Source organism: Canis lupus, chromosome 8, assembly GCF_003254725.2.
Source record: "Canis lupus dingo isolate Sandy chromosome 8, ASM325472v2, whole genome shotgun sequence".
Taxonomy (NCBI): Eukaryota; Metazoa; Chordata; class Mammalia; order Carnivora; family Canidae; genus Canis; species Canis lupus.
The window spans coordinates 47,084,822-47,112,080 of NC_064250.1; the positions used below are offsets into that span (position 1 = coordinate 47,084,822).

The following is a 27,259-nucleotide window of genomic DNA, read 5'->3' on the forward strand; positions in this document are numbered from 1 at the left end:
AGTCAAGTGCAACAGAAGAGGAAGAGGACCCACTCTGTGCAGGGAGTACTGCCAAGGGGTTCTGGGTACATGATCCCATTTTAGCCTCCCAGCTTCCTGGAAAGAAGTGCTGTTCCTGTCTTTCTGAGGTGCATACTGAGACCCAGAAAGGTCTAGTGAATTGCCAGAGGGCACAGAGCTTTGCACACTCTCTCCTTTACCACCCCTTTCAAAGCTTCAGTACACAACCCTTTTATCCACCCCAGATTACTGCAGTGATTGTTTTTAAATGGGGCTGTACCCCTAGGGAGGGATATTTTAGAATCTCTGGGGAGAGAGTTAAGCGGTCTCTAGAGTTTGAATAAGTTTCACAGGTGATTCCAATATGACTCCCTGGAAGATACGTGCTCATCTATCCTCCAATTGAGAATTATTGATGTGAAAAGCTCTTATCTATTTTCCTACATCAAGAAAATTTTAACAGCTTGATTGAAGTTTAATTAAACAATTAACTGCACATATTTAAAGTGTTTAATTTGATATATTTTTGATATACATACACACCTCTGAAACTGTCGCCACAATTAAGATAGTGAACATATGATGGTGACTATAGTTAACAATACTATCTTACAGCAACTTGAAAGTTGTTGAGAGTGGATCTTAAAAGTTTTCAGCACACACACAGACGCGCGCATGTAAGGTGATGAATGTATTGACTAACATTGTGGTAATCATTCCATAATATATATGTATATCAAATCAGTTTATACCTTAAACTTACACAATGCTATCTCAATCATAGTTCAGTAAAGCTGGGGAAAAAAAGGTAATAAACATATATACATTCCCCAAAAGTATCTTTGTGCTTCTTTGTAATCCTTCCCTCCTTTTTCTTGCCATCATCCCTCCCAAGGCAATCATTGATTGCTTTGTCTCTGTAGATTAGTTTGAATTTTCTAGAGTTTTAGATCAATGGAATCATGCAGAATGTTCTTTTCCTTTTTTTCTGGATGCATACCTAGGAGTAAATGACAGTAAATTTTCTCTTGTGAGGTGGTACAGGAATAATTGAGAAGAGGCAAACAGGTTTTGTTTTTAAGATTTTATTTATTTGAGAGAGACTGACAGCGTAAGAAAGAGAGCACAGGCAGGGCAGCCCCGATGGCTCAGTGGTTTAGCGCCACCTTCAGCCTAGGGCATGATTCTGGAGTCCCGGGATTGAGTCCCGTGTTGGGCTCCCTGCATGGAGCTTGCTTCTCCCTTTGCCTATGTCTCTGCCTCTCTCTCTTTCTGTGTGTCTCTCATGAATAAATAAATAAAATCTTTTAAAAAAAAAAGAGAGAGAGAGCACAGGCAGGGTGGAAGGGCTTTCCACTGAGCTGGGAGCCCAACAACCTGGGGCTTGATCCCAGAACTCTAGGATCATGATCTGAGCCGAAGGCAGACGCTTAACTGACACCCAGCAAACAGGCCTCTAAGATACTGGTAATGTTCTGTTTCCTAAATTGGTAGTAGCTATACAATCATTGGCTTTGTTACTCCTTATTTATATTGTATTTGTATGAATATTCACCATTAAAAAAGAAATAGAAAATAGAAAAAGGGGAGATGGACATTAGAGTCTTGGACTTCAGCTTTTTTAGGTTTGGATTGGAGTCTAGAAACTATTTGAAATCATTTGTCTTTACTTTAAGGATTGCACAGGAAGTAACACCCTTCTCTTGAGTATGGAACAGATCTCTCATGTAGACCTTGAATAGACTAAGCCATATTATAGCCTTTTGGACCAACTATTGACCTCAGGCCAATCTGAGCAGCCGCTAAGAGAACCAGCTTGGTCTGTCCTAAGAGGATACACCAGAACAGAGACAGCTACAGCTGCTAACTTGCCTACTTTTGCTCCTCTTCTGTTGCTTATAAGCAAAACTGAGGAATCTTAAAAAGCTAAAGTGAAAAAGGCAATGCCAAATATTAGTGGGATATGGAGCAACTAAAACGCTCAGACCCTGACAGATGGTAACATAACTTGATATAACTACTTTGGAAAACTGGCATTATCTATAAAAGCTTTACATACATAGCCATTGTGACCCAGCATTTTTTTTTCCCTAGCTATATACCCAAAAGAAAAGATATATATGTTTACCAAATGACACATATGAGAATGTTCATAGCAGCGCTATTTTAATAGCTATGAATTGGAAACAACCCAAATACCCATCAACAAATGACATATTCATACAATGTAATATTAAACAGTGGGGTGCCTGAGTGGCTCAGTTGGTTAGCATCTGCCTTCATCTCAGGTCATGATCCTGGGGTCCTGGGATTGAGCCCTATATTGGGCTACTTGCTCAGCAGGGAGTCGGCTTCTCCCCCTGCCCCTCCCCCCTGCTCATGCACTCTCTTTTTCTCTCAAATAAATAAATGAAACCTTTAAAAATAAATAAATAAATAAAAATAGTGAATAGCAATAAGAATGAATGAACTACAAATTTCACACAGTATAGATAAATCATACAAACATAATGTTGAGCAACAGAAGCCAGACACAGAGTGTATATTATATACAGTATTATATGGTATATTATACCATCCCATTCATATCAATTTCAAAAACAGGCAAAATAACCTATAGTGTTAGACATTAGGATAGAATATGTCTTTTGTTGGGGGGATAGTGACTGGAAGGACACCTGAGGAAGTTTTTCAGGTTCTAATAATGTTCTCTACCTAATCTGGTGCTAGTTATCAGATATGTTCATTTTGTGTATGTTTATCGATCTGTACACTTACATGCTCTGTGTACTTTGTGTGTTATACTTTAATAATACATTTCGGTCTCCCCCTGTGAAAAGATGCTTTGGGGAATACAGAGAGATGAACATCTGCTTGCTGCCATAAAGAATATAAATGTTCATTTAAGAAGGATCATAGAGGAAGAGGCACTGGAGTTGGTTCCTAATTAAGGGCAGGGCTTAGATGGAAGGAGAGTTTGTCGGGGGGATATTCCAAAATGGAAGACTCTGTTGAACAAGGGTCCAGAGGTAAGAGTGTGTAAGGTGAGTTTGGGAGACAGTGAATTGATTGATTTAGCTGGTGCAGAACGTGAGGAGTTAAAACCAAACAGTGAATTGGGTCAAATTGTGGGCAGGCTTGTCTCTGCCTCTTTCTCTCTCTCTCTCTCTGTCTCTCATGAATAAATAAATAAAATCTTAAAAAAAAAAACTTAAAGGAAATTGTGGGCAGGCTTCAAATACCAGTGCTCAGAAACAAGTGGCCTTTGGCCCAGTGATAGTCTGCGATGTTTTTTGTTTTCTGTGCTCTGGTTCTTTTTATTTTTTTTCAAATTTGTCTCCATTTTTTGATATTTGAGAGAATAGCAAAAATTCAGATTTTTGGCAACACTGGGATTGCAAATTTTATGTGAAAAATGAAGACTATATGTGTTTAACATACAAAGTTTTTAGTGCGTATAGGGCTTTATTTTTCTGCCTGGCACTTGTAGGTATTTTATTTGCAGCTACGCATTTGGGAAGCCTAATATTCTTAAGTACTTATATTAATCCATTTGGAGAATTTCCCTGAAAGGCTTTTTGGATAATTTGAAATTAAAGAGATTATTATTTTATGAGTTTATTTTTATTATGGCTCACTTCTTAGCATCTCATAGCTACTCAGGTTAACAGGAAAATATTTTCATTTAGAATTTTAACAATCTGAGACTCCTGGGTGGCTCAACAGTTGAGTGTCTGCCTTTGGGTCAGGGCATGATCCCGGAGTCCCAGGATCGAGTCCCACATCAGGTTCCCTGCATGGAGCCTGCGTCTCTCTCTGTCTCTGTCTCTGTCTCTGCCTCTCTCATGAATAAATAAATAAAATCTTAAAAAAAAATTTTTTTAACAATCTGCTGAGAATGACCAGAAATAATTTTCTTTTTCGTTTTAGGTACCCCAGTAATTAAAGAGGAAGAAGAAGAAGAAAACTAACACCATGTTTTCCCCTTTGTGTTAACTTATTTAAATGTCATAAGAATAATAGATAAGTTTTGTATAATTGTCTATTTTAAAGATTCTCTGTGGGGCAAAGGTTCTTAAGATAAAACAAGTTTCTCATTCCTACCTTTTTTTAAACCTATTTAGTGTTTCTCACCCCAAACAATAACACCAACTTCATATATTCTAGTACTTTTTTTTTAGAAACTCAAATTGTCAATTTTTGTCTTCTGTCCCAGTTATGTACTGCGTGGCCCCATCTACTGAAACTTTTATAGACCAGTCATTTTTAACAACAAAGAACAACAAATACAGTTCTTTATTTAGTTTGTTTAGGGTTTCTTTTTTTGTTTTTAAGACCAGGCATTTAAATATATATATTTAACTTTTGGATCTGTAGACCATCTTTCCTGAAGGTCCATGTCCTTATGACTCAGAAGCACAAATGTGTCATGCCTTTGGTTCAGAAGGCAGCATGGTGACAGGAAGAGTTCCTCTTAGAAGAAATACAGAGCAGTCCTAGAACCAAGACTCCCAAAGTCCAACTGCAAAAGCTGTGGTGAAAAAAAGAAAAATTAATATCTTGGAGGCCTTATAGCCCATGTTATATTTACTTATTTGTTTTTCCAAAATGTGTGCATCTGTCAACTGGAATTTAGGTTGTGTTTACACACCTGGCCACTTGAGTCATTGTGCACAGTGAGTAGTTAAAATGACTGTCGTGATCATTCCTTTGACCAGTATTGTGGTCATGTTACCCATGTGGACCTGATCTTAGGCACACTTTTTGGTTTATGATCCCTTATATGTTATATAAGGAAATACATGTAAACAGTAGTTATATTTGAATTCCTAGCCTAAATGTTGGCCATTCATATATATCAAAAATTTCTCTAATAACTTTGTTCTGTTGACCCTCATGTTGGGAGAAGTGATTACTATAAATAAGGATATAGAATTTAAAATATAGCATCTGATACCTTTCAATAGATTAAATTTAGAATTTCAAAATATATTTTTAGAATGCTTCTAAGTTAGACAGCTCTTAAAATGAATTATGTAAGTGATTGTGGAGGGAAAAGAGAAGAGATATTTCGTTATGGGATCCCAGGCAAAGGGCAATATTTTTGAGGATTGCCTTCTCTATGAAGCATGGTAGGTGATTTAACCTCAAAATTGCAAAGCAATAGTTGGACACAGAGGTTAGAATTTATAAAGAAAAACTTTTTGGAAAGTACGAGATATAGTAGTCAGTAACCAGATAAGTTCATAGCAGGCCACGACTGAATCACTGACAGATTGGAGAAGAGAAGTCAGAGGCGCTCTGCCAAATTGTGCCTAAAGTCCCTCAACCAGAGACTGATTCTTATTTCCCTATTTACCTTGTATGAAATCAGTCAAAGAGGGGAGAGTCATTTTTTTAAAAAGGTGATTGCATAAATAGTCCTGGGTTTCAGAAAACTTCAGCTATCATTTAAGTAGGAATTACATGATTTCTCTGAGTCACTCTGATCTAAGGGGACCACTGCTTTGACAATCAATTCTAAATACAAACATCAAGAGGAAAAACTAGTCCAACACTTTTTTTAGCTTCTTGTTAATTCTTCCTCATTATCTGATAGGAAGAAATCTTTACTCTGGCTTAATATTCAAAGCCTTTGGGTATTTCTTTTGTGGACTATAAATAATGAGTATTCCCCTTGGTGATGTTTAAGTCCCCAAAAGTAGGAGGGAAAATGATCTTCTTGTAGTTTGCACTTCATCCAGTAGGCAAGCCTGAAGCCATTTTGCTCTGTATGGATATATTTTTCAAAGGTTACTCTGGAAGTGAATGTAATAGGGAAGGCATGACTTCATATTGAATCTATAAAGTGGCTTATGGTGTTGGTGTTTGGATTTCTGAATTCTATAATATAGAAACTCATTTTCTTTGTTTCTCTTTGTTTCTTAATGTCTTTTAATCACTGATAGTTCTCAAAGAAGTGTAAGGTGCTTTTCTGTGTCTATTTCACACAAAATTCATGTTTAGTTTGGCTCAACAAATATTTGAATGACTTCTATGCATCCCTTTAATGGAATTAAAGCCAGAATCCATGCCATTAGAAAATGGAAGATAGGCTGTATGAAGTAAGTTCAGAACATTCTTTCTAATCATTCCTTAAATCATCTTTTACTGTTGCAAATTTAGCTGATATTAAATGCCTTTGGCTTATGGATTAGATACTTGACCTACTTGGAATGGATTCTCTCTGGGCTCCTGGTTTAAAGCGTTTTGTCATTTTTAGTGGCTCATTAAAATTTCTTCCATTATTATAATAATGGTAGAGCTCTAGAATCAGTTCAGTATTTTAATTTTTCACAGGTAACTTGATTTTAGTCTACAAAGAAATTCAGCTTTGCTGTGTTCCCTAACTCTAAGCTTATGGGTATATTACCTGGTCAGACCTTGAAGGGTTTTTGTGTTCTTTTTTTTTTTTTTTTAAACTTTCTGAACTCTTTTTTTTTTTTTTTTTTTAATTTACTTATTTATTCATTCAGAGAGAGCGAGAGAGAGGCAAAGACACAGGCAGAGGGAGAAGCAGGCTCCATGCAGGAAGCCCGATGTGGGACTCGATCCCGGGTCTCCAGGATCACACCCTGGGCTGCAGGCGGCGCCAAACCGCTGCGCCACTGGGGCTGCCCGGGTTTTTGTGTTCATAGGAGTTTTTGGTTTTTGTTCATAGGAGTTTGTTCCTTTAAACCAGAGTTTCTCAATCTTGGCACTATTAACATTTTGGATTGGATGATGTTGTTCTGTGTATTATAGGATGCTTAGCACCATCTCTAGCTTCTACGTACTAGATGCTGGTAGAAGCCCCTGTTTAGTTGTGACAACCAAAATTGTCTTCAGACACTACTATCTGTCCCCTCTGATGGAGGGATAGGAACAAAGCTGTCCCTGGTTAAGAACCAGTGCTTTATACTAACATTCCTTTTGTCCAGGGTGCATTTATTTTCATAAATGCCATATATGCCACCTGAGTTGAGAGAAGGTGATGTGTTTAATAATCATGGATGGAAGGAAAATGGTCCTTGGTGTTTTGCTTTTTTGTAATGCTCATTTTAATAATTTTCATATGACATTAGAAACTCAGGGCTGAAAGGTTCAACTTACATTTTTCAGCAGGGTCTCAACTTTTATTTCTTAGCATTCTTGCTTATCTTAGGACAGTGATTATTAACCTACCTCTCTCTTACTATAACAGAATTCAACTTTATGATAGATTTTTCTTTATCTCTAAAGCTGAACATTTTGAGTGTGCTTTTAAATAATGGATTATTCTTTAAATGTTCATTCTTTAAATGTTCATTCATTGTCCACAGATGCATAGAATTTTCCAGACTGTAGCAGTCATTAAATGCAGAAAGATATTGTATAAAATTTGGTAATCATATATGAAAGTTAGCTGGTGTCGGCACCAATTTTGAATGCGATCAGAAGAATGTCTGATCATGATAATTGGTCACTAACTTGGTATGGTTACTCGGAATGGTTATAAGACATTTAAAAGTGGTTCTTGTGTGGAAAAAAGAAATTTTGACTTGAATAGATGCTTCTTCTTATACCTTTTACTGGTGGTCTGGAGTAATGAGGAGTAAGAAATGAATCTTAACTGTTGGCTTATTCTCAGAATTGGTGATGTGTAAGTGGAATTGAAGATTGTTATCTCTGTGACTCAGAATCTTCTACCTGGATTTTTGTTAGGATTAAATGGAAAAAGTATAGGGTCTAGAAAAGTTGGATTTAATCATTAACTTTTAAAAATTGGTGTGTGTTGGGAAGGGAGGGTCAAAGTATTTTTTTTTTTCAAAGTATTGATCATATGAGTAGTTAGTATCTCTCTAACTGCAGTCTGCCAGTTTGTGAAGACCTTACATTGTAAGTATTGGTAAAGGGAGAAAACTAACGCTAAACCGAAAGTTATCTTTTAACTGAAATTAATTCCTTTGGCACACATTTTCTTTATTTAGGCTGCTTAATGTGCCTGTGAATAATTAAATATAAAACAAGATTCAGTGTAGCAGAGTTGGCGCTTTTGACACAGCTAACTTGGTCATATTCCTTTATCTTCATTCTAGCATGAGGTTTTTGTTTTTTGTAAAACCATAAAATAGGTGCAATAAAAAAATAAAGGATGTGTTTTTAAAAAAAAAAATCACTGAACTTTTAGAAATCCCACATCTAAATCTCTATTCCTGCCTTTTTATAAACCAGTGACGACAAAGGAAGAAAACTGAAAGAAAAAATGAGACTGAGTCTTAGTTTTTTCTAAACTAAGAAAAATTTTCTCTTGCCACTTAGGGAAGTCATAAGTGGATTCTAGTTAATTTCCCATATTGGGCAGGTAGAGGGGAACCAGCCAACCAAATTATGACCCAGCAAATTTAACAAGGGGGTGGGGGAGAGTAAAGTATTTTGCAGTAGATTTGCACTTTAAAATTATGAACTGGATGTTGGTAGAAAGTACTCCCAAAGGGCAGATGGGTAAATACCTAGCCTGCATGTGGATATTAGAGAATCAAACTTCATCCTTGCTCGTTCTAAGCCCACCTGAGCAGTAGTTGTCTGTACATAATCAGAGTCAGGATTTCCCTATTTCCCTCCTTGGTGTCATCTTCCATGTTTGCTACATTGACAGTCATCCCTCTGAGGAATGTGTCAAGTAGAATTCTCCTACTCAGAATAGAAACTTTGAGTTAACTTTCCCACATCTAGATTTGAAAAAGGAATTTAGATGGTTAAATTAAGTTATGGCTCATGTTACAAGGGTGGGAAGTTCTTTGCTTCTTTGATCTGCAGGGTACCTGCCTCTGAGGTGCTACTGCCTAGAGGGATCAATTCCATCAAAAGACTGGTGAGTTGGTAGCTGTAGTGAATATACATATAGCTAGCTACTTCTCCCAGGGTGTCAGTCATGATAACGAGCATCATTCCAGAATCTTTGGCTTCTAGAACCAACTCCATTCTGAAGAACGTTTTAACATCTATTAATACTTTGGTAATAATCTTTTATATGCAGGAATTTTGTAGCATGACTTTATGACTAAACTTATTGTGTTAAATTATTTAGAAATGTTGAGTTTCTGAATGTTATTTTGTGAGACATGTTTTAAAATAGTAATAAATTGTGTTATTTTATAAAAAATTATTTTGTATCTTTTTTGGTTATATTGATTTTAGCTAGTACAGAGCAACCATGTGAACTTCCAATGACATTCAATTCTGAAGAAATTTGGTCTTTGGATCAAACATTCCACACAGCTTGTGAGCATGTGTATGAGAGAGATAGAGAGAGAGACCGACTCATCTTTTTGAGTTTTTTTTCCCTGTAATTCACTACCAATGACAGTCTCCTCTCCCAGCTTTGTGAGTCTTCACCATAAGTTCTCTGGGCACCATTTCAATTATTAGTATCCTGGAAAGAGTGTTTCCCAGGACTGCAAGTTACTACTGCACTTAACCATTCCTAGTTCTCTCCTCACTAATAGTATATGAGGTTAAAGCTGGTTGATAGGCCCCTGATGTGAGGTCTGGAATAACATGACTTCGGCCAGCCCCCGTGTAATACACAAGAAACAGGAAGAGCCTAGTAAGAGGTGTACCATTACACATTGTCTCAGCACCTATTCTGTGCTATCGGCTGAATATAATTTTGGCCTCAGAATGGGACTGTAGTGCATTTTATTTCTAATTCTTTATTCCACAATTCTTTGGTTATAAGGATGTTTCTTGCTGCTGTCCTCCTTTAAAAAGCAGATTTTAATTTCTGAGCCTATAAAGAGAAAACCTTAATTCAGATTAGAAACAGCTCATTATTTTTAGTTCACTGTTTTCTAGAATAAAGGATGGATGTCTAGAATCATGACAATGTATATCATATATATATTGTATTGAATATAAATGTATAAATGTATGTATATGTAGATATATAATTGTTATATATAATAAAAAAATACTAAGTGATAACCCTCCTTTCTAAAATGCAGTCAACTCTGCAGCTATAAAAAAGTATATCCCTATGTACAGATATAGAAGAATGCCTATAATATTAGGTGAGAAAGATTAAGAACTCATTATTACGAATGTAATATGTGTGGAATGAGAATGTGTGTATACATGTGATGGCTGGTTGGTGTGAGGCGTTAGTGGGAGTATGTGCGTATGTGTACATGGAGAAGTGGGAATGTACGGATGGGGTGGGACACTTGTGGTATATACGTGTAGTGGGAGGAGAGAGTATGTTTATGATGGAGTGTTGTGGGGAGAAGGTGGGAGTGAATGGGTACAGGTAAGATTCTGAGAAGTGAGGGGGGTGCTCTACCCAGTGCCATGCTGCCATGCTGATGGGAATGGAGGGGGAAGCTATGTGAGTTGGGGAGCGGGGGAATGAGGTCATGTTTGTTGGGGGAAGCAAAGACTTGCCTATCTGTTGTGAGGGTTAAGTATGTGAAGATGTGTGTGTTGAGAGAAAATTGTGAGAGTGGAACAGACATGACATGGGAGAGGAAGACATGAGTGAGTATACAGAAAAGTGTTAGAATGTATACCAGTATTAGCCTTTATAAATAATTTTTTGCCTTACGATTTTTAAATAGGTTGGCTATAATTTTAAAGCCTTAGTAGGGGAAAACTCCACTGAACTCAAGTTCATATAACCACTTCTGGATTTACTAGGTTCTCAAGACAAACATCTTCAGTCACTGATTCTGTGCAGTCAAGCCTGTTTTTGAAATCTCCCAGTTTATATCCTCTTAATATAAAATGGCTGCTATTATATGGACTTGCCTTTGTGCTGTTAGGAAATCCTGATAAGCACTACTCACAGATACAGAGACATTCTTAAATTTAAGTCTTTAGAACACATCTATGGACTTTTCTGAAATATCTAGAAAGGCTCATTTCTGGCCCATCCTTAACTGGAGTCCTATAATAAAGAATGAGGAGGGGATCCCTGGGTGGTGCAGCGGTTTAGCGCCTGCCTTTGGCCCAGGGCATGATCCTGGAGACCTGGGATCGAATCCCACGTCGGGCTTCGGGTGCATGGAGCCTGCTTCTCCCTCTGCCTGTGTCTCTGCGCCTCTCTCTCTCTGTGTGACTATCATAAAAAAAAAAAAAAAAAAAAAAAAAGAATGAGGAGAGGGTGTCTCCTGACCTGTCCTTGAATTACTTTAAAGGCATATGCTTTTTTTTTTTTTTTTAAAGTTCTCTAAGCAACACAGCTTCAAGTGAGAGTGAGTCTCCCTTGTCATAACTTGGAATTTCATTTCATTGGTGCTTTTAATTATAAACATGTTAAAACAGGTTTTGGTTTGAATAATGCAGTATTCTAATAAGTATACTTTATGAGTTACCTACACGTCTGATACATATTTTTTTTTGATACATATTTTTTAAGGATACTAAACCAGCAGATACTCTGGCAGAGTAGTGAACTTTATTAAACAGGTTTAATTTCTGAATAAAGTGAATTAAATTGAAACTATTTACAGAAATTCCTAAAATCACAGGACACTATAGACCAGTAGCATCCGTGCCAGAGATTTACTGTTATTAACTAATTCTTTTTTTTTTAATTTTTATTTATTTATGATAGTCACAGAGAGAGAGAGAGAGAGGCAGAGACACAGGCAGAGGGAGAAGCAGGCTCCATGCACTGGGAGCCTGACGTGGGATTCGATCCCGGGTCTCCAGGATCGCGCCCTGGGCCAAAGGCAGGCGCTAAACCACTGCGCCACCCAGGGATCCCGTTATTAGCTAATTCTAACAGCAAATAACAGTCTGACTCTTCATACCTCAGTGCTTAGAGGCATGTCCCTCCTGAGCTGGAGGGGAGGGGATCTTTGTATAGTCCAGGTTACCATACAGGGATTCCTTTTATGACAACTGCTTAACTTCTCATTGGTTGTCTCAGAGAGACTTCCTCATGTAGCTCAGTAACTCCTGTACTTGACAGGAAAGTTCCAGAAACTTTAAGAACAAATTCTGAAAGACCTTTATGAGCAAATCGTGAATTTTTTTTTTTTTTAAATTTATGATAGTCACAGAGAGAGAGAGAGAGTCACAGAGACACAGGCAGAGGGAGAAGCAGGCTCCATGCACTGGGAGCCCGACGTGGGATTCGATCCCGCGTCTCCAGGATCGCGCCCTGGACCAAAGGCAGGCGCGAAACCGCTGCGCCACCCAGGGATCCCAAAATCGTGAATTTTTTTTAAGCTACAGCTTCATTGTCTTAGTCGAAACAGGATGATTATTTTAAATTCTTTTTTTTTTATTAGCAACTTCAAGTATAACAACTGAAACTGGAATAAGTATTTTCTATTAATAAAAATGAATTTTGACAAAAAAAAATAAAATGGCTGCTATAAATCAGAAACATTCATTTTAAACAGGTATGAGAAATTATTCCTGTAGTAAAACAAACATTTTTAGCTGAAAAGGGATTTTTTAAAAAATAATCCAGGTTTTTATTTTTTTTATGATAGTCACAGAGAGAGAGATAGAGAGAGGCAGAGACACAGGCAGAGGGAGAAGCAGGCTCCATGCACCAGGAGCCCGACGTGGGATTCGATCCCGGGTCTCCAGGATCCCGCCCTGGGCCAAAGGCAGGCGCCAAACCGCTGCGCCACCCAGGGATCCCTGAAAAGGGATTTGAAAGGGGAGAAAAAGCATTACTAGATAACATCCTGAGCCCCATTTCAGGATTTCCTAACTTTTTATAGTAAGTTAATATTGACTTAGGTCTGTTCAGCCTTCTAATATTTGCCTTGTAGAAAACATGCAAAAATTGAATACATTGAAAGGTTCTGTAATTCAAACTCAAATAGTATGCTATAAGGTTAAAGATACAGTAACTGAAGTTATATTTTTTTTAAGTGACACCAGGAAATCTTCCTAAGAGAATAAATATAGAGCTTAATTACACTGAAATTTTATATATGTGTCAGAAAAAAAAGACAATAGAATTTTTTAAATACTTTTATTCATATACATGTATTTTGACAACTTCAAATTTAGAACACTTAGAATCAGCATGAACAAGAACTACCATTCAATGACAAGGATTTGAAATGGGGGAATAGATACTGTAACTGGTTCTTATTAATCTCCCCATGCAACAAGACACTCCCTGTGTCTTGTACACAGAAAAATTGATTCACACAATTCTAGAATTGCAGTATTTTTCTAACATCCCATTCCATAGTCTCAGAATACTTTTCAATTAAAGTGATCCAGATGTTTCGAGATGAAAAATAAAACAATTTGCTTTGTAAGGCTGAATAAATAGTATGAGTCACATTTCTTTCCATTAATATAAATTAGGGAAAAAACTTAGGAACAATTTACTGTAAACACAAAAACTATTCACAATATTAGTAACAACGGCTCATATTTTTACCGAACACTTCCTGTGTTTGCCAGGCCCCACGCTAAAACATCTGAACATGCAATTTCACAATTATCTCAATGAGAAGTGTCAGGGATTCACATGGTTTTTACAACGGATGATTGCCACAATGACAGCTGGCACTGAGCACTTGTGTACAAGTCTTTACCTGGCATTGCAGCGAGTACGACTCACTTGTAGCAGCTCAGGGTGCTCATTTGCGCGATTGTACTAATGTTACATGAATACTCAGGCCTGACTCCCTACCCCCACCCCCAAAACAGCACATGGCGGAAGTCTTTACTACTAGGGACACATCTGTAAGAGCACGGAGACAAGGTAAGCGGCTGCGATCTAGATGTGCACTGTCGCCGTTTCCTGGGCCTCAGAAGTGCCCCTCCAAGCCTAACTGCAAGAGGGCGGCCTCCGCCTCCTCCTCCTCCTCCTTGGCCTCCTCCTCGCGGATCTGCACCAGCAACTGGAAGAGGTTAGGGGCAGGCCCTTCCGCGGCCCCGGTCAGCCACAGCTGCCTCCGGATGGCCCCGCTGTGGTTGGCCCCGGCAATGACCTGCTCCAGGCGGGCCTGGTTCACGTTATCTTTATCTATGGCCCCCTTCTCCACCACCTTCTGCAGAAGAGGCTCCAGACGAATGACATACGCAGATAACTTTTCTCCCGGGTTCTGGTAAGTGTTCAGAAATCTGACCTGCGCATCCCTAGAGCTCTCGACGCTCCCAAACACCTGCTCAAGCGCCTTCAGGCATTCGGCAGTGGTTATCGCAGGGTTGTTCGTCTTGAGGATGCGGATGACATCAGCGGCGGGGCCCCGAAGACTCTCCATCAACCGCCGCCTCTTTTCTACATCAGACACCTGCCACTCCTCTATGACCTCATTAGTGTGTTCCAGCCAGGGATCAAAGGTCTCCTCCCCAGGCCCCGGGATGTCCCTCCCCGAGAACAGCGTCAACTTCTTGTACCATATGGACTCAACAAGAGGCTGAATAACGTTATCTAAAATATAGTTTAGCATCTCTGCTGGCATATCTGGACCCGGGGCCGGAGTGGGGTTCTGAAACCCAAGGACGCGGGCAACATCTTGCACGGTCCACCCCTCTCTCGCTAGGAAGAGGTGCAACCTTTCTAAAAATTCAGCATCGGAAGTCGGGGGTTTAAAGACCACTTTCCAGACACCTCCTTTACCCGGCATCTCCCTGGGGATCGCGGCGTAATCGACAGCGCCAGTGAGCTCTAACAAGGCTGCTTTCGCATTCTCTTCCCTCCAAAACATCCTCCCAAGCACTCGATAGGGCACCTGGGGCATCGCAGCCTGGAGGGTCTCCTCGATTTCAGCCTCATCACAGTTCACTGGGATCCCCCAGACCAGCAGGGCTCTCTGGGAGTTCACATCCATCCCCCGGCACCAGTCTTCCAACAGCGTCATCGCCATTTCCCCAACTAGCGAGGGCCCCGATTCTACAAAGACGGATTAGGCTGTGGCTCCCTGCGCTCTAGGGCTCAGCGCGGCAGCAGACACCCCCCCACCCCCGTAGGCGCGAGGGAGGCAAGCTTGACGCAATCACAATTAACAAACGACACCAGAGTCCTGCCCTCTTCCTTCGCGGCCCCCAAAGGCAGTCCGCCGGCTGGTCCCCGGAGCCAAGCCCCGGGAGGCTCGGGCAGTCGCCTCACGCGTCCGCCGCCACCGGCGTCCTCAGTCGGGGCCCGCGGCCCGGGTCCCCCACCTGCAGCCGGGGGTCGCGTCCCGTCGCAGCGCAGGAGGCGGGCAGCGAGCGCGGCTGGCGAGGGCTGCGCCGCAGGGCCGGAGGCGCCCGGGTGTGGTCGCGGGGCGTGGCCGCCTCCTCCCGGCAGCCGGGCGCCGGCACTCGGGGCTCCCCTCGGAGGCGATCCCGGCGTCCGCGGCCGGAGCCCGGCCTCCAGTCGGCCGAGGAGCGGCTGCTCTGCAGACGAGGGCTGTGCGGTCCCCGGAGGCAGAGCCTGTTCTGAGGTCGCGGCGGTGGCTGCCACGCCAGCCCGCCAGCGGCTTCTTTGCAGACGCAGGGATGGCTCCGGGCGGTGAGGGCGGCTGAGGACCGAGCACACCGGCGGCGGAGGCGCCGAAGGACGGGGAAGCGGGGCCACAGGCGGCGGCGGCGCGCAGGCTGCGGCGGGCTGCGGCGGTGTGGCGCAGCGGGGCCGCCGGGGTCCCACCGCAGCCCGCGGAGGCGTTACTGCCGCAGTGCGGGGCGGGGCCGGCTGCGGAGCCGCTTCCTCCGCGCCCCGCCCCCGAGCGTAGCCATGGCAACGGCGGCCCGGACTCCCGCCCGCTCCGCGCGCTCCCGGGGTTGGGGCTGGGGGCGGGGTGGGGCGGTTGCAGAGGCGCTGGCCTGACGCTCCGGACACTGCTCTCTTTGGTGGCGCATTTCCTTTTTCACATTTTCCAGTTTTTATTTCATTTCTTAAAAAAGATTTTATTTATTCGTGAGAGACACAGAAAGAGAGGCAGTGACACAGGCAGAGGGAGAAGCAGGCTCCACGCAGGGAGCCCGACGCGGGACTCAATCCTGGCACTCGAGGAGCACACCCTGGGCCGAAGGCAGGCGCCAAACCGCTGAGCCACCCGGGCTGCCCTTTATTTCATTTTTTAAAAAAGATTTTATTTATTCATGAGGGGTGGGCAGAGACAGAGGCGGAGGGAGAAGCAGGTTCCCTGCAGGGAGCCCCATGCGGGGCTCTATCCCAGGACCCCAGGATCCTGACCTGAGCCAAAGGCAGGAGGTCAAACACTGAGCCACCCAGGTGCCCTTAAAAAAAATTTTTTTTTTTTTTTTAACAAAGCACCTTGTTTAAAAGATAATATAATTCTGGAGTGGAGTTAAGGCTGCAAATGCCTCCGTCACTGGTCTTCCGCTGGGTAGGAAAATACGGTCTTTAGCACCGCAGCTTCCCTGTCCCACCTGATTGCATTCTGCACCCTCCATACATCCCCTCAAACTAACACGTTGGAAGCGTGCCGTGTTCATATTTTTGTGTGAGACACTGAGTTGAGACTTTTTCTTGTCTAAAGTTTTGTAAAAAAAAAAAAAAAAAAACCCGTATCTAGTCAATAATCCGTAGCCAGGCAAAACGCTAGTGTGTTATTTTTCCTGTCCTGGTATCGAGAAAGAGCTGACAAAAGAGAATCCTCCTTGTGGTTCAAAAATGTCAAGCAACCCCCTGCAAGCAAAACAGGGCCTACTTAACGTCAATCCCAGATGGTGAAAATCTTCCCCAAAAGAACACAGCATTCAACTCTGAATTTTTAAAACCTTATTTAATAAAAGGTTTAAAGATACAGAAGAACATTCAAAAGTAAATAAGTTACATAGGTACATTACAATCACATCCGCAAGATTTACTTTAGTGTGTTATTTTTTCTTTTTTATAAAAAGCACACAAAAAATAAAATCTTCAGTCTGGTCTATCACAACTGTACAGCAAAAGAGGTAATATTTATATATATATATATATATATACACTATTTTAATATGTAACAGTCTTTTTAAAAAAGGGTGCCACAGGCAGCAAACACACAAAAGGCAGTGTCTGATCATGTTTTTTTTTTCCAAAATAAAAGGAATATACTTATTTATATGCTATTAAAATATTTGTACAATAATTACAGACTGTCAAGGCTGTTCCTGTGCTGTCCCCTCCACACAAGACCTTCAACTTAAAGACAAATGAGGAAAAGGTGAAACAGCTGCAAATTGTTAGAGGCAAACATTAACACAGCGAAATATGGGGAGGACATACAATTGTTTTATAAAAATGTGCATACTTCCTGTAAACCTAAGGAGTTAGGCTTGCCAGTCTGGTAATAAATACCGTTCGAAAAAAAAGAGAGCCCCAGTGAAAATATATTTAAACAGCTGAGGCTTGAGTATGTGTTGTATTCCTCCTTCATCTTAACATCTGGCACATGAGAAGAAAGAGGTTAGGTCACTGAGGCAGTTAAATATAGGGGATTCTCTAGACATAAGCAGCACATGACCTCTGTGCCAGGGGTGGTGGTGGGGTCAGAAGGGATGAGGGTGTACCTTAGCTGTGAGGGGGGCTGCTGAAGGCATGGAGGACAGTGCGCTGAAGCACAGTCTCCTTGGGTGGGTAAGACACCTCAGAAATGGTCTGGGACACAGGCACTAGGTTAGTTTCATGCCCTTAGCTAAGTGTAGATGGAGACTGGAAGATGGCTATGTGAGATGGTGTGGGGAGGACATTATAAAGCTGGAGGTGTTTGTCATTTAACTTCTTAAAGCAAACAGCTCTGAATAGAAGAGAACAAGGGAAAAAAAAAAAAAAGATAAGCCTACTGTGTTCACAGAGAGAAAGCACCATTAAAGGATATACCCATCCCAGCTCCTATGGCTGCACCTACTTTATTGGCAGGTCACTTGGAACAATGGCATTGCCCTCTACACATTTTAACTTTCACCGTGTATTCTAGATCTAAATCCATCCTGGAGCACGAGCCCTTCGAAAATACAGTGTCTGGTGGAATTAATACAGAGGTACCACCTTGATTTTTTCCACCAATATTTGCCTAGTCTGATTCCTGTGAGCGTAGAGGAGGAGAATCTCTCTAAACAAGGAGGTTCCTCTTACCACATGTCCACAGGGGGGCCTGAAACAAAATACTGTTTAAATAGAAAAAACCTCAGGAAACATAAGTAGCACTTTGGGGCGAAGCTGCGAAGGCACTCTTATTACACAAGTGATTTAGAAGACAGCTTAAATTTGCCACCCTCCTGTTTCTGGAGGGCATACCAGATTTTTGCAAACTTGGGTCCTGGAAGAAGCCTTTGGAGGAAACTAACTGGGGAAGTTGACGATCTAGGTAGCCGTCCTGGAGTCTGGCGGGGAGAATTTTGTTACTCCTATCGCTGGGGTCCTGAAGAACTGTATTCATGCATAACTGAATGCTGAAAAACACCTGTTAGTGCATAGTTTAGAAACAAAACTCCCTCCCCACTCCAAGCTCCCAAATAGGAACATGGATGTCTTTAGGCTATTGGGTAGTAAGGAGAATAGCAGGATTTTTGGCTCCTTCCTAACCTGCCGACCTGTCCTATGCTCACGTTCACTTGGAACGTTTCACAGAACTAACGCTGAAGAACAAGATCAGAAAAATAACGCGGCCCTCCTATGGGAAGTGATGGGGCCTCTAGAACCTTCCAGCCCTTCACTTCAGTGACTCCATGCCAAATATGGCCTCCTCCAGCCAGAAAGAAAACTAGAATTCTGGCTTCCAGCCAATCCCCTCGAGCAATTTGAAAATACAGCCAGAGAAGAGGTAGCAATGAGAACTGCCTTTGACCTTCCTTGCTTCTGCTAGTCTTTGTGTGGCTTTGGTGACACCTTACACCTTTCCACCCTCTTTCAGGGCTACTAACACTCGTATTGGCAAGAGCTTCCAGAGCAACAAGGTGAGGGACCTTAGGGTGTTAGGAATGGGGGGGTGGGGTGGATGCCAAGAAGATGCCTTGTTTTGGGATAAATGCACTTGGGCCTCTGGAAAGCAGGAGGCCCCTGGTCCCTGAGAGGATGTTAAAAATTAAATATTAAGAATAAATAAATAGCTCCCAAATGACACAAGTCAAGGAATGAAGGCTCCTGTCCAATCTGGTTAGGAGACCTCCCCCTCCCAGGGAAGGATCCAGAAATCTCCAGCATGCAGGACTGGGGGCTGAGCTGTGGATATCTGCGCTAGACCAGGTGGGATGGGGTGAGGGGGCAGCTGCCAAGGGCAGGGGGAAGGCAAGGCAGGGAACTTGCACCAAGGAGCAGGTGGGCCCCACAGATGAGCCCCCTCGGCAGCCTTCGGGGGCCCAAAAGGTGTTTGGCAAAAAGGGGAGAAGCAGGAAGAGCCAAGATTTATCAACAGTTCCCTCCAGCCTCCCCGACCCTCCCGCAGGCTGGCCCCTCCCCGCCACATCTGAGACCCCTTCTCGGCCCCCCGCGGGCTGCTAGCCCCCAGCAAAGGGCCGGTACCGTCCTCCGACCCAGCGGCCTTCGGGAGCCTTCCTCCCAGAGGAGGTGGCCGCGGGGCAGGGTAGGGGACAGCACAGGTGGCAGGCTGAGTTCCCTCTCCGAGCTGACCACACACTTTCCCGGGGCGGGCGGGGGGCGGGCTGGTGCTCGGCTCTCCGTGGTGACGACCTCGGGCGACCTCGGGCAGCCGGGGACACAGAGGAAGGGCAGAGGCTGCGCGGGCGGCGGTGCTCGAGCGCCCCGAGGGGCGCCCCAGCCCAGGCAGGGGGGCGTGAGGCCGACTTCCCCGCGGGACGCAGAGAGAACTGGATCCTGCAGCCCTGAAGACTGCTCCCGGGGCTTTTTTATAAATAAAAGAGCCGTTTATTGTATGGTCTCGTTTTCTTCGGAGAACAGTGCACGTGAGCTCTCCTCTGGCCGCCGGCGGCCCGGGGTGCCGGCGGGGGCGGCCCCGGCACCCGGGCTCAGCCCCGCTCCCCCGCGCTGCTCTCCTCGCGCAGGGCCGGCGGGTGCGGGGAGGCGGCGGCCGCAGTGGCCGCCGCGGCCGCCGCCTCCTTCTCCTTCTGCCTCAGCGCGGCGGCCTTCTTCTCCTGTTCCGCGTGGCTCTTCATGTGGGCGCTGCGGCTCTTCACCTTGTAGAACACCCTGCAGCCGGGCAGGGGGCTCCCATCAGAGGGCCGTCCCCGCGCCCCCAGGACCCCCCAGACCAGACAGCGCATGCACATGTGTGTGCGCAGCGTGCGAGGGTGCGCCCCGGCATGGGTGTGTCCGTTTACGTGCGCACACAATGTGCAAGGGTATACTCATGTGAGTGCATGTGTATGTGTGTGTGCACATGCGCAGGTGCGTCTGTGTCTGTGCGCGCGCGCGTGCCCGCGCGTGGGGGCGCAGGTGCATCTGCGTGTATGTATGCGCCCCTGTGCAAGGGTGCACCCCATGTGAGTGCATCTGTGTGTATGCAGCTAGCGAGGTTGTGCCCCACGTGGGTGTGTCTGTGGGGGGCCCCAGCTCTGCAGGACTGGCTCCGCCCACATGGCCACCCCCACCCTCCTAGGGTGCCTGATTCAGCGCCAGCATGCTGCTTCTCAGAGCCGCCAAGTGACGTCACCGCCCTAGAAACCCTTGCTGCCAATCACCAGACAAGGTGAAAGCTCAGACTACCTCTCACTATCCCCCTTGAAAGCACATTTCTCTGCCCCCAGCGGTGGCCACCCTGCTAGGTCCCCGTGGAGGCAGGGCCTACCACCTTACCTGCCACACTTCTTACAAGGGAAAGTGTTCTCCTGGTTCTGGGTCTTGTTAAATGTCTCTGGTTTTTTCTTCTTCTCCGAAAAAGGCAGTGCCCTCCGGGACTTCCCTGCCCCCTCCCTTGGTTTCTCTGAGGCTTGGCCACCAGCAGACCCAGGGGCATTAGATTCATGGCTTCGGAGGATGAGGATGTCATTGGCCTGGAGAGGATCAAACAGGGAGAGGTGAGAAGTCTGGGAAAGAGAGATACATTCTGAAGTCTGGGAAAGAGAGATACATTCTGGCATCTCAGGGAACTGGTCCTAGGCTCCTGCCAAGTGCTCCCCTAGAATCCACTTGAATCCTTTCAGTGACAAGGGACTCACCGCTTTTTGGCAGCCCATTCCGGTCTTTGGCCAACTCTATCTTTACAAAGCTGTTGCTACAGTAATTCTGTGGGAAAGCCCTAGCTGCCATAGGACTTCTCCATGCATCTATCTAATTGGAGGGGGGGGGGGGGCAGGGGGAGGGAGGCAGCTTGGTGTCTCAATTAATGATGTTTGCATGTTTTCAGTCATTTAGTCCATTCATTCATGCCTTAATTCCATAAATAAGATTCAAGTCCATGTGACTGTGCCAGGTGCTGGGGATACAGAGGTGACAGACAGTAATCCCTGCTCTCAGAGGGCTCAAGCTCTAGTGAAAGGCACAGATAACAAGGGCCACCCTGGGAAATGCCAAGCAGACACCAAGAGTACAGGACACCTGGCACAGAGCTGAGAGGTGCTACTCAGGATATAGGAATCATGGGCCTTGTGATAGGGGAGCCTCAGGGGGCCATTAGAAGTCCTAAGTATGTACACGAGTAGACCTCATAGAGAAATATACTCAAAAGTCAGCAGAACTCAATGGGGCTTGTACATAGAGCACAGCTCTTGGAGAAGGAGCACAGCTAAGTCTCAGAAGGGAGAAAAGAGCTGTCTATCTACAGTCTGGGGTGGGGCAAGGAGTGTCTTGTGCAAGCATAAGTGTACAACACAGATTTTTTTTGAAGATTTTATTTATTCATGAGAAACACAGAGAGAGAGAAGCATTGGCAGAGGGAGAAGCAGGCTCCATGCAGGGAGCCCGATGTGGGACTCCATCCTGGGACTCCAGGATCACACCCTGGGCTGAAGGCAGACACTCAACCGCTGAGCCACCCAGGGATCCCAGAATTTTTTTGTAAAGGTTCTCCCAGGGGGCAACTGGATGGCTCAGTTAGGCATCTGCCTTTGGCTCAAGTCATGATCCCAGGGTCCTGGGATTGAGCCCTGTGTCAGGCTCCCTGCTCAGAGGGGATCTGCTTCTCACACTCCCTCTGCCTGCTGCTCTGCCACTTGTGCACTCTCTTTCTCTGTCAAATCAACATAGAAAATCTTTAAAAAAAAAAAAAAAAAAAGGGAAGAAGAAGAAGGTTCTCTCAGTAGCTCCCTAATAGACCCTTCCCATCCCTACTCTTTTTTAGGGGACCTCTCCCTGACAAGGAACATCTCTGGCCAGTATGTCTTGTTTCTTGGTCTGTGATATGGTGGACAGAGGGCCTCACTACAAGGACAGTGGGTGGGACCTCAGGCAAGTCATTTGGCCTCTCTGAACCCAGTGTCCTCTATCTTCCAGGTAGAGGGTAACACTATGGGGTGACCGTGAGGAATCCACAAGATAACAGGCAGGAAGGCACTGTGTGGAGAACACCTGTCAGGGGCCATTGTTGTTGTCCTCATGGTCTCAGCTTGTTCTTCTTGTCAGACATTCCTGGCGGGGACACACCTCTCTTACGGGGAGCCTGCCTGAGCTACAACTCATAAATGCTTCCCCAATGTCCCCACACGCCTTTTAGGTCTTCACAAAAGCCTTCTTCTTGAGTCTCAGATCCAGAAGCAATAGAGTATGAAAATTAATAGCAGACTTTGGAGTCAGGCTGTTTACTAGTTGTCTTTTCAAGGGGGCCTCATTTTCCTCATCTGTAAAATGGGAATAATGACCACACAGGGTTATGAGGATTAAATGAGCTAAAAGCATAAGGCATTTAGTACATTTCCTGCTGTGATGATGATGATCGTCATCACCATGTTCCTGTTCTGCCTTCCCCCCTACACCCCGAGGCCCAGCTCCAGCCCTCCTTCTGGCCCTGGACTCCCCCAGCGGAGGGCACACTTACCGACTCATTGGCCTGTAGTGTCTGTGTGGCTTTGACAGCCGCTGCCCTCCGGCTTCGCTCTCGCCCCTCCTCCTGCTCTCCCTTCTCCTGGATCTCTGGCACCTCCTCCTCCCCCTCCTTCCTGGTCTCCTTTACTTCCCTTTTGGGCTCCAGCCTCTCTTCACTTGGAGACTCTCTTCTGGGAGGAGGCACCCTAGGGAACTTCTGGGAAGTCTACAGGGGACAAGAAGGAGGGCAGTGAGCCTGGAGCTCAGTCACACAGCCATTCTGCACTGATTCTGACCCAACCAGGGACCACTAGGCCCTGCTCATCCTGCTTGCCTGACCTGGCCCAGCACAGCCTCCTGTGCTACACCTCTGTAACCCCCACCACCCCCCAACCCCAGCTGGTTGGCTTCCAAAAGAAGATGGGAGTCTTGAGCCCTGGAAGCCCTCAGGAAGACACAGAGCACTTGAGACTGAGCCAGGGGCAGGGAGCAAGCACGCCAATTCAAGAGACACATACTTCAGCGAGGTGCCCTGGTGGAGCCCGGCAGCAGCCTTAGCTCCAATTCTAAACTATCTTTCTAATGCTTTCGGCACTTGCACCTGCAAAATGAGGACCAAACCATTCCTGGTTTTAGCACAGCATGTCAGCAAGTGTGCACTTAGAACCCCAAGATGACGTTATGTGGCCACATGGACAGAAAATAAAATAACACTGGCTTTTCAGATTTCTTTCAATCCTGATTATGATTAAGGACAAAGTTTCAACTTGGATCTTAATGTGTCTTTTATACTTCTTCAGTCTTAATTAAACAGAAGTTAGGCCTGAGACTCAGAGCCTTGGCAGGTAATGGTATCTATCTAGAATTTAATAACATTGTTTGATTTTCATATATATTTCGTTTTACTACTAGTACCTTCTATGGCAAACAATCCTGGTTTTCTGTTTATGGCTGTGATATAATATTTCTCTTCTGAGTAAAAAAGGAGCTTTTTTACTTCTGAGTAAAAAAGAAAAATATGAAGTAGGAGGGAGTATAGGTGGTAGATGAACGTGACAAAAACGGTGATAGTGACATGTGGCAGGATGCAGACATATTCATGATGGCTGTACAAGAATGACTCAAGTTTGGGTAACAGTGTTCAAGATTTGCTATTAGGGGACAGTAAGTCAGTGCTGCTGTAAATACTGTGGGAAAATTCCCCAGTGTTCTGCAGCAAACACAAGCTATCGTTACCATGACACTGGCAGATAGAGAGGGGAACCTAACGGCCCAGGTCCAGTGTCCAGGACATCAGCTCTTTGGGGCTGTCAGGGATACTGCCTTCCTCTCTCTGCTCTCCATGGACTTCCAGAGAGCTTGGCCTCAGGCTCCCAACTAAGTCCCTAACCCCAGACACAGCCAAGGCTCTAAGCAGCTGAAGCTGGGAAGGGAGTCACCTTAATATCCACTTCAACCTCTTCCTGGGCTGACTTCTCGTCACTTGTATCCACATCCCCGAAGGTTAGCGTCCCGTTGCGGCCGATTTTCACCTGCTTCTTGTAGGTGTAGTAGAACTCCACACACTGCGCCACAGTCTTGGTCTGGATCTGGTTTGAAGCCAAAACTGAGGTCAGAGTTCCTGGTTTAGCTCACCTGCCTGGGGATACTCCAGCCTTTCCCGTCCATGCATGTGCCCCTCAGCCCCATCTCAACCTCAGCCTCAGCCAATGCTAAACCCAAGAAGCCCAAAATACAACTGCTTCTCCAATGCATGCCCTGAACAACCACCAACCAGTTCAATTAACCAATGCTTCAGCACTATTTAAAAAAAAAAAAAAAAAAAAGCTAAAAAGAACATGAGGCCATTGGGGAGATCTGAATAAGGATCACATATTGGAGAATACTGCTGTTATCAGTCTAAATTTCTTGGGTGTGATAATGATATTGTGGTTTTGAAAGAGATGCCCTTGTTTTTAAGAGATGATCAAATGTCATGCTGTCTAGAGCTTACTTTTAACGATTAGTTATAATGGAAGGACAGGAAATAGGACATACATAAATTTATAGAGAGACAGTGAAAGAGAGAGGGAAAGCTAGTTAACGGTTAACAACTGGTAAATGTAAATGAGGGGTATGTGGGTGTTCATTGTACTATTCTTTCCATTTTTCTGTAAAGTTTGAAATGTTTCAAAATAAAAAGTTCCAGGTGAAAAAGTCTGGATGCCATCCACGTTCAGAGCCAGCCCGATCTGGCAACAGAGACTCCATTAACGCGAGCAGTGTCATTCCTTCCCAGGGAATAGCAACTGACAGGTGAGGCTAGAGAAATGTTAAACTGTCCTGTGTCCGGCAGGGACTCAAGGGAGACTAACAAGAAAGCTCTGGAAAACCTGAAAAGGAAGCAGAGGGCCTAAGTCTTACTCCTAACTCTGCCACTAAATGGCTGTGCGACCTTAGGCCAAGTCTCTTCATGTGTCGATGACTTCCAAGGGGCTTCCCAAAGTCTGAAATCCTAGCACTCTCATTTCACAAATCCACCTGGCTACTGGGTTTAGTTTCTGGACTGGTTTTCCCACACACACAGGCCATTTGCTCTGACTCTGCCCTTTCTGCCCCAGGCTCCCAGACTGCTCAGCCAACTGCAGGGCTGTCCAGGGAGCTGGGAAGTCCTGTCCACACAGCCCAGGGGGTCAGTGACAGTCCTCTGTGCCCTCTGTATCCATCTGTGACAGATGTGCTCCAATCTCACAGGAATGGCCAAGCCAAAAATTTCCTAATTAGATCCTGTTTACACTTTTGCTATCAATTCTTTCCAATCATCCGTATGACTAATGGTCTGCTCTTTTCATTACGGCGTTTAAGGGCACCGGAGTGAGTTTTGCAGGCAAGTACTTCACAGAAATATTGCCCAATCTGGGAACGCAGTGTTACTAAAACCCAGCAAATGACTGTCCTCACAACAGGGCCCTTGTAGGAGAGTTTATCAGCACTTTGCCCAGTCCCCAGGGCTGTCCTGGCACAATCTACAATTCGAGGAGGAGAAAAGACATTCTTGGAAACTCTCTCGCCTCCATGGTCCACAAGGCTCCGATTTTTGTGAGAAGGGCTTCTGGAAGGATGCAAGCCCTTGGATTAGGAAAGCACTTTTCTTCTCCCAGAACAACATGGGAAAGAGGACAAGATAAATCCAATTTAGGAAAATGAGACTTGGCCTCCTCTACTTGGTCAGCGGAGTTACTGGAAGGAAGCCCTGGGTCTGACAGGAAGTGGGCAATGGCCCTCCAGGTTACACAGTCACTTGCTGGCTCTCAGTGCTCCTCATTCTTAGGGTGACCTCTCCTCCACATGCTAATTGTGGCTTTTGAAGCAGCCCAGCCCCTTGGGGAATGGCTCACATCTGCCTGCAGCCCTCCTTCTTTTCCTGTTCTCTCTCAGGCAAGTCACTCTCTGAAGTCTGACACCACTGGGTCTGCCCACTCAGGCCTCCCTCTGAGACACCCCTTGCACCCCCCAGCACCCCCAGCATGACCACACTACCCTAACATGAGGGAAGGAGGCTTGGAACTGAGGGCAGGAAAGGCCCAATCTCTTCCCCTTGTTTTGTTTGGAAAATTGTCTCTGAGGATACGTAGTGGCATGGACCTAACTCTTTCACAGAGGGCCTGGTAAGGGACTGAGAGGCCACCACCAGCAGAGGGAGCCCCAAATCACACAGTCAGTTCCTGGCCTTCCCTCACTCCCTCTTTCCCCAAACAGAGCCCCAGCTTACCAGCTTCTGCACCAGGAAGAAATCCTTCTTGTAGATGGCAATGCCTTTGTTGAACAGCTTCCTCTCGGCCATCTTCCACTGGTCAGAGCCTGCAGGGCAGAGAGGGAGCCACAGTAGTGAGGTGGATGGGGCCATGAGCACTGTAGGGGGCCATCCTGACACGCAGAGAAGTGTGAAACCATCCATCTGTGGGGGTCTCCACAGGCATGCAGAGCTGGGCCACGTACTGGCCTCTGAGCCTCACTCTCCTCACTCGCGAGCCAGGAACTAGGAATAGAAGCCACTGCACCAGTGGTGCTGCAGATGACCTGAGATAACCCCGTGGGACCTCGAGGCTGGACCTGACACAGACAAGATGTGCCACTCAACAGGAACTGGGGACAGTGGCTGCTGTGATTATGCCATTCGGTCAGTGTCCCTTTTAAAAGTCCAGAGCCCAGGATGGGACATGGCCTTCCAGGGGTTGTCTAAGATCCAGGCACCCGATGCCAGTCTGGATGGCACTCCCTGGACTCCTATCCCTTGCACCTTACCATGGGCTTTTTTTTTGCTTGCATGGGCTCCCACTAGCCCACACCCCTCTCCCTTCCACCCCAGGGCACAGGAAGCCCCTGGGGGACTACCCCATCTTTGGAGTCAGTTCTTTCCATCACTCTGGCTCTTGG

General features: G+C 45.0%; 3 protein-coding genes across 10 annotated transcripts in view; 1 reads left to right on the forward strand and 2 right to left on the reverse strand.

Moving 5' to 3' along the window:
• The window catches only part of DNAL1 (dynein axonemal light chain 1), a 43,438-nt gene extending 34,275 nt beyond the window's left edge, over positions 1–9,163 (forward strand). For both annotated transcript variants that reach the window (XM_025442937.3, XM_049113699.1), the window contains exon 8: positions 3,931–9,163. In XM_025442937.3, the coding sequence (XP_025298722.1) occupies positions 3,931–3,971 (41 nt within the window). In that variant the 3' untranslated portion in view covers positions 3,972–9,163. The remainder of the gene's footprint in view (positions 1–3,930) is intronic.
• A 3,814-nt stretch (positions 9,164–12,977) lies between these two features.
• Positions 12,978–15,202, reverse strand: PNMA1 (PNMA family member 1). Its single transcript, XM_025443373.3, has one exon. The coding sequence runs from the start codon at positions 14,847–14,849 to the stop codon at positions 13,788–13,790; it is 1,062 nt and encodes a 353-aa protein (XP_025299158.1). The 5' UTR covers positions 14,850–15,202; the 3' UTR covers positions 12,978–13,787.
• A 1,491-nt stretch (positions 15,203–16,693) lies between these two features.
• MIDEAS (mitotic deacetylase associated SANT domain protein) overlaps positions 16,694–27,259 on the reverse strand; it is a 70,099-nt gene continuing 59,533 nt past the window's right edge. For 5 of the 7 annotated variants that reach the window (XM_025442372.3, XM_025442376.3, XM_025442373.3 and 2 more), the window contains 5 exons: positions 26,595–26,683; positions 24,283–24,432; positions 22,857–23,069; positions 20,681–20,877; positions 16,694–20,074 (listed from right to left, as the gene is read on the reverse strand). In XM_025442372.3, coding sequence (XP_025298157.1) covers positions 19,894–20,074; positions 20,681–20,877; positions 22,857–23,069; positions 24,283–24,432; positions 26,595–26,683 — 830 coding nt within the window. In that variant the 3' untranslated portion in view covers positions 16,694–19,893. Of the gene's footprint in view, positions 20,075–20,680; positions 20,878–21,160; positions 22,660–22,856; positions 23,070–24,282; positions 24,433–26,594; positions 26,684–27,259 lie in introns of those variants that run through there. The other 2 variants (XM_049113700.1, XM_035719529.2) reach the window with 2 other exon arrangements.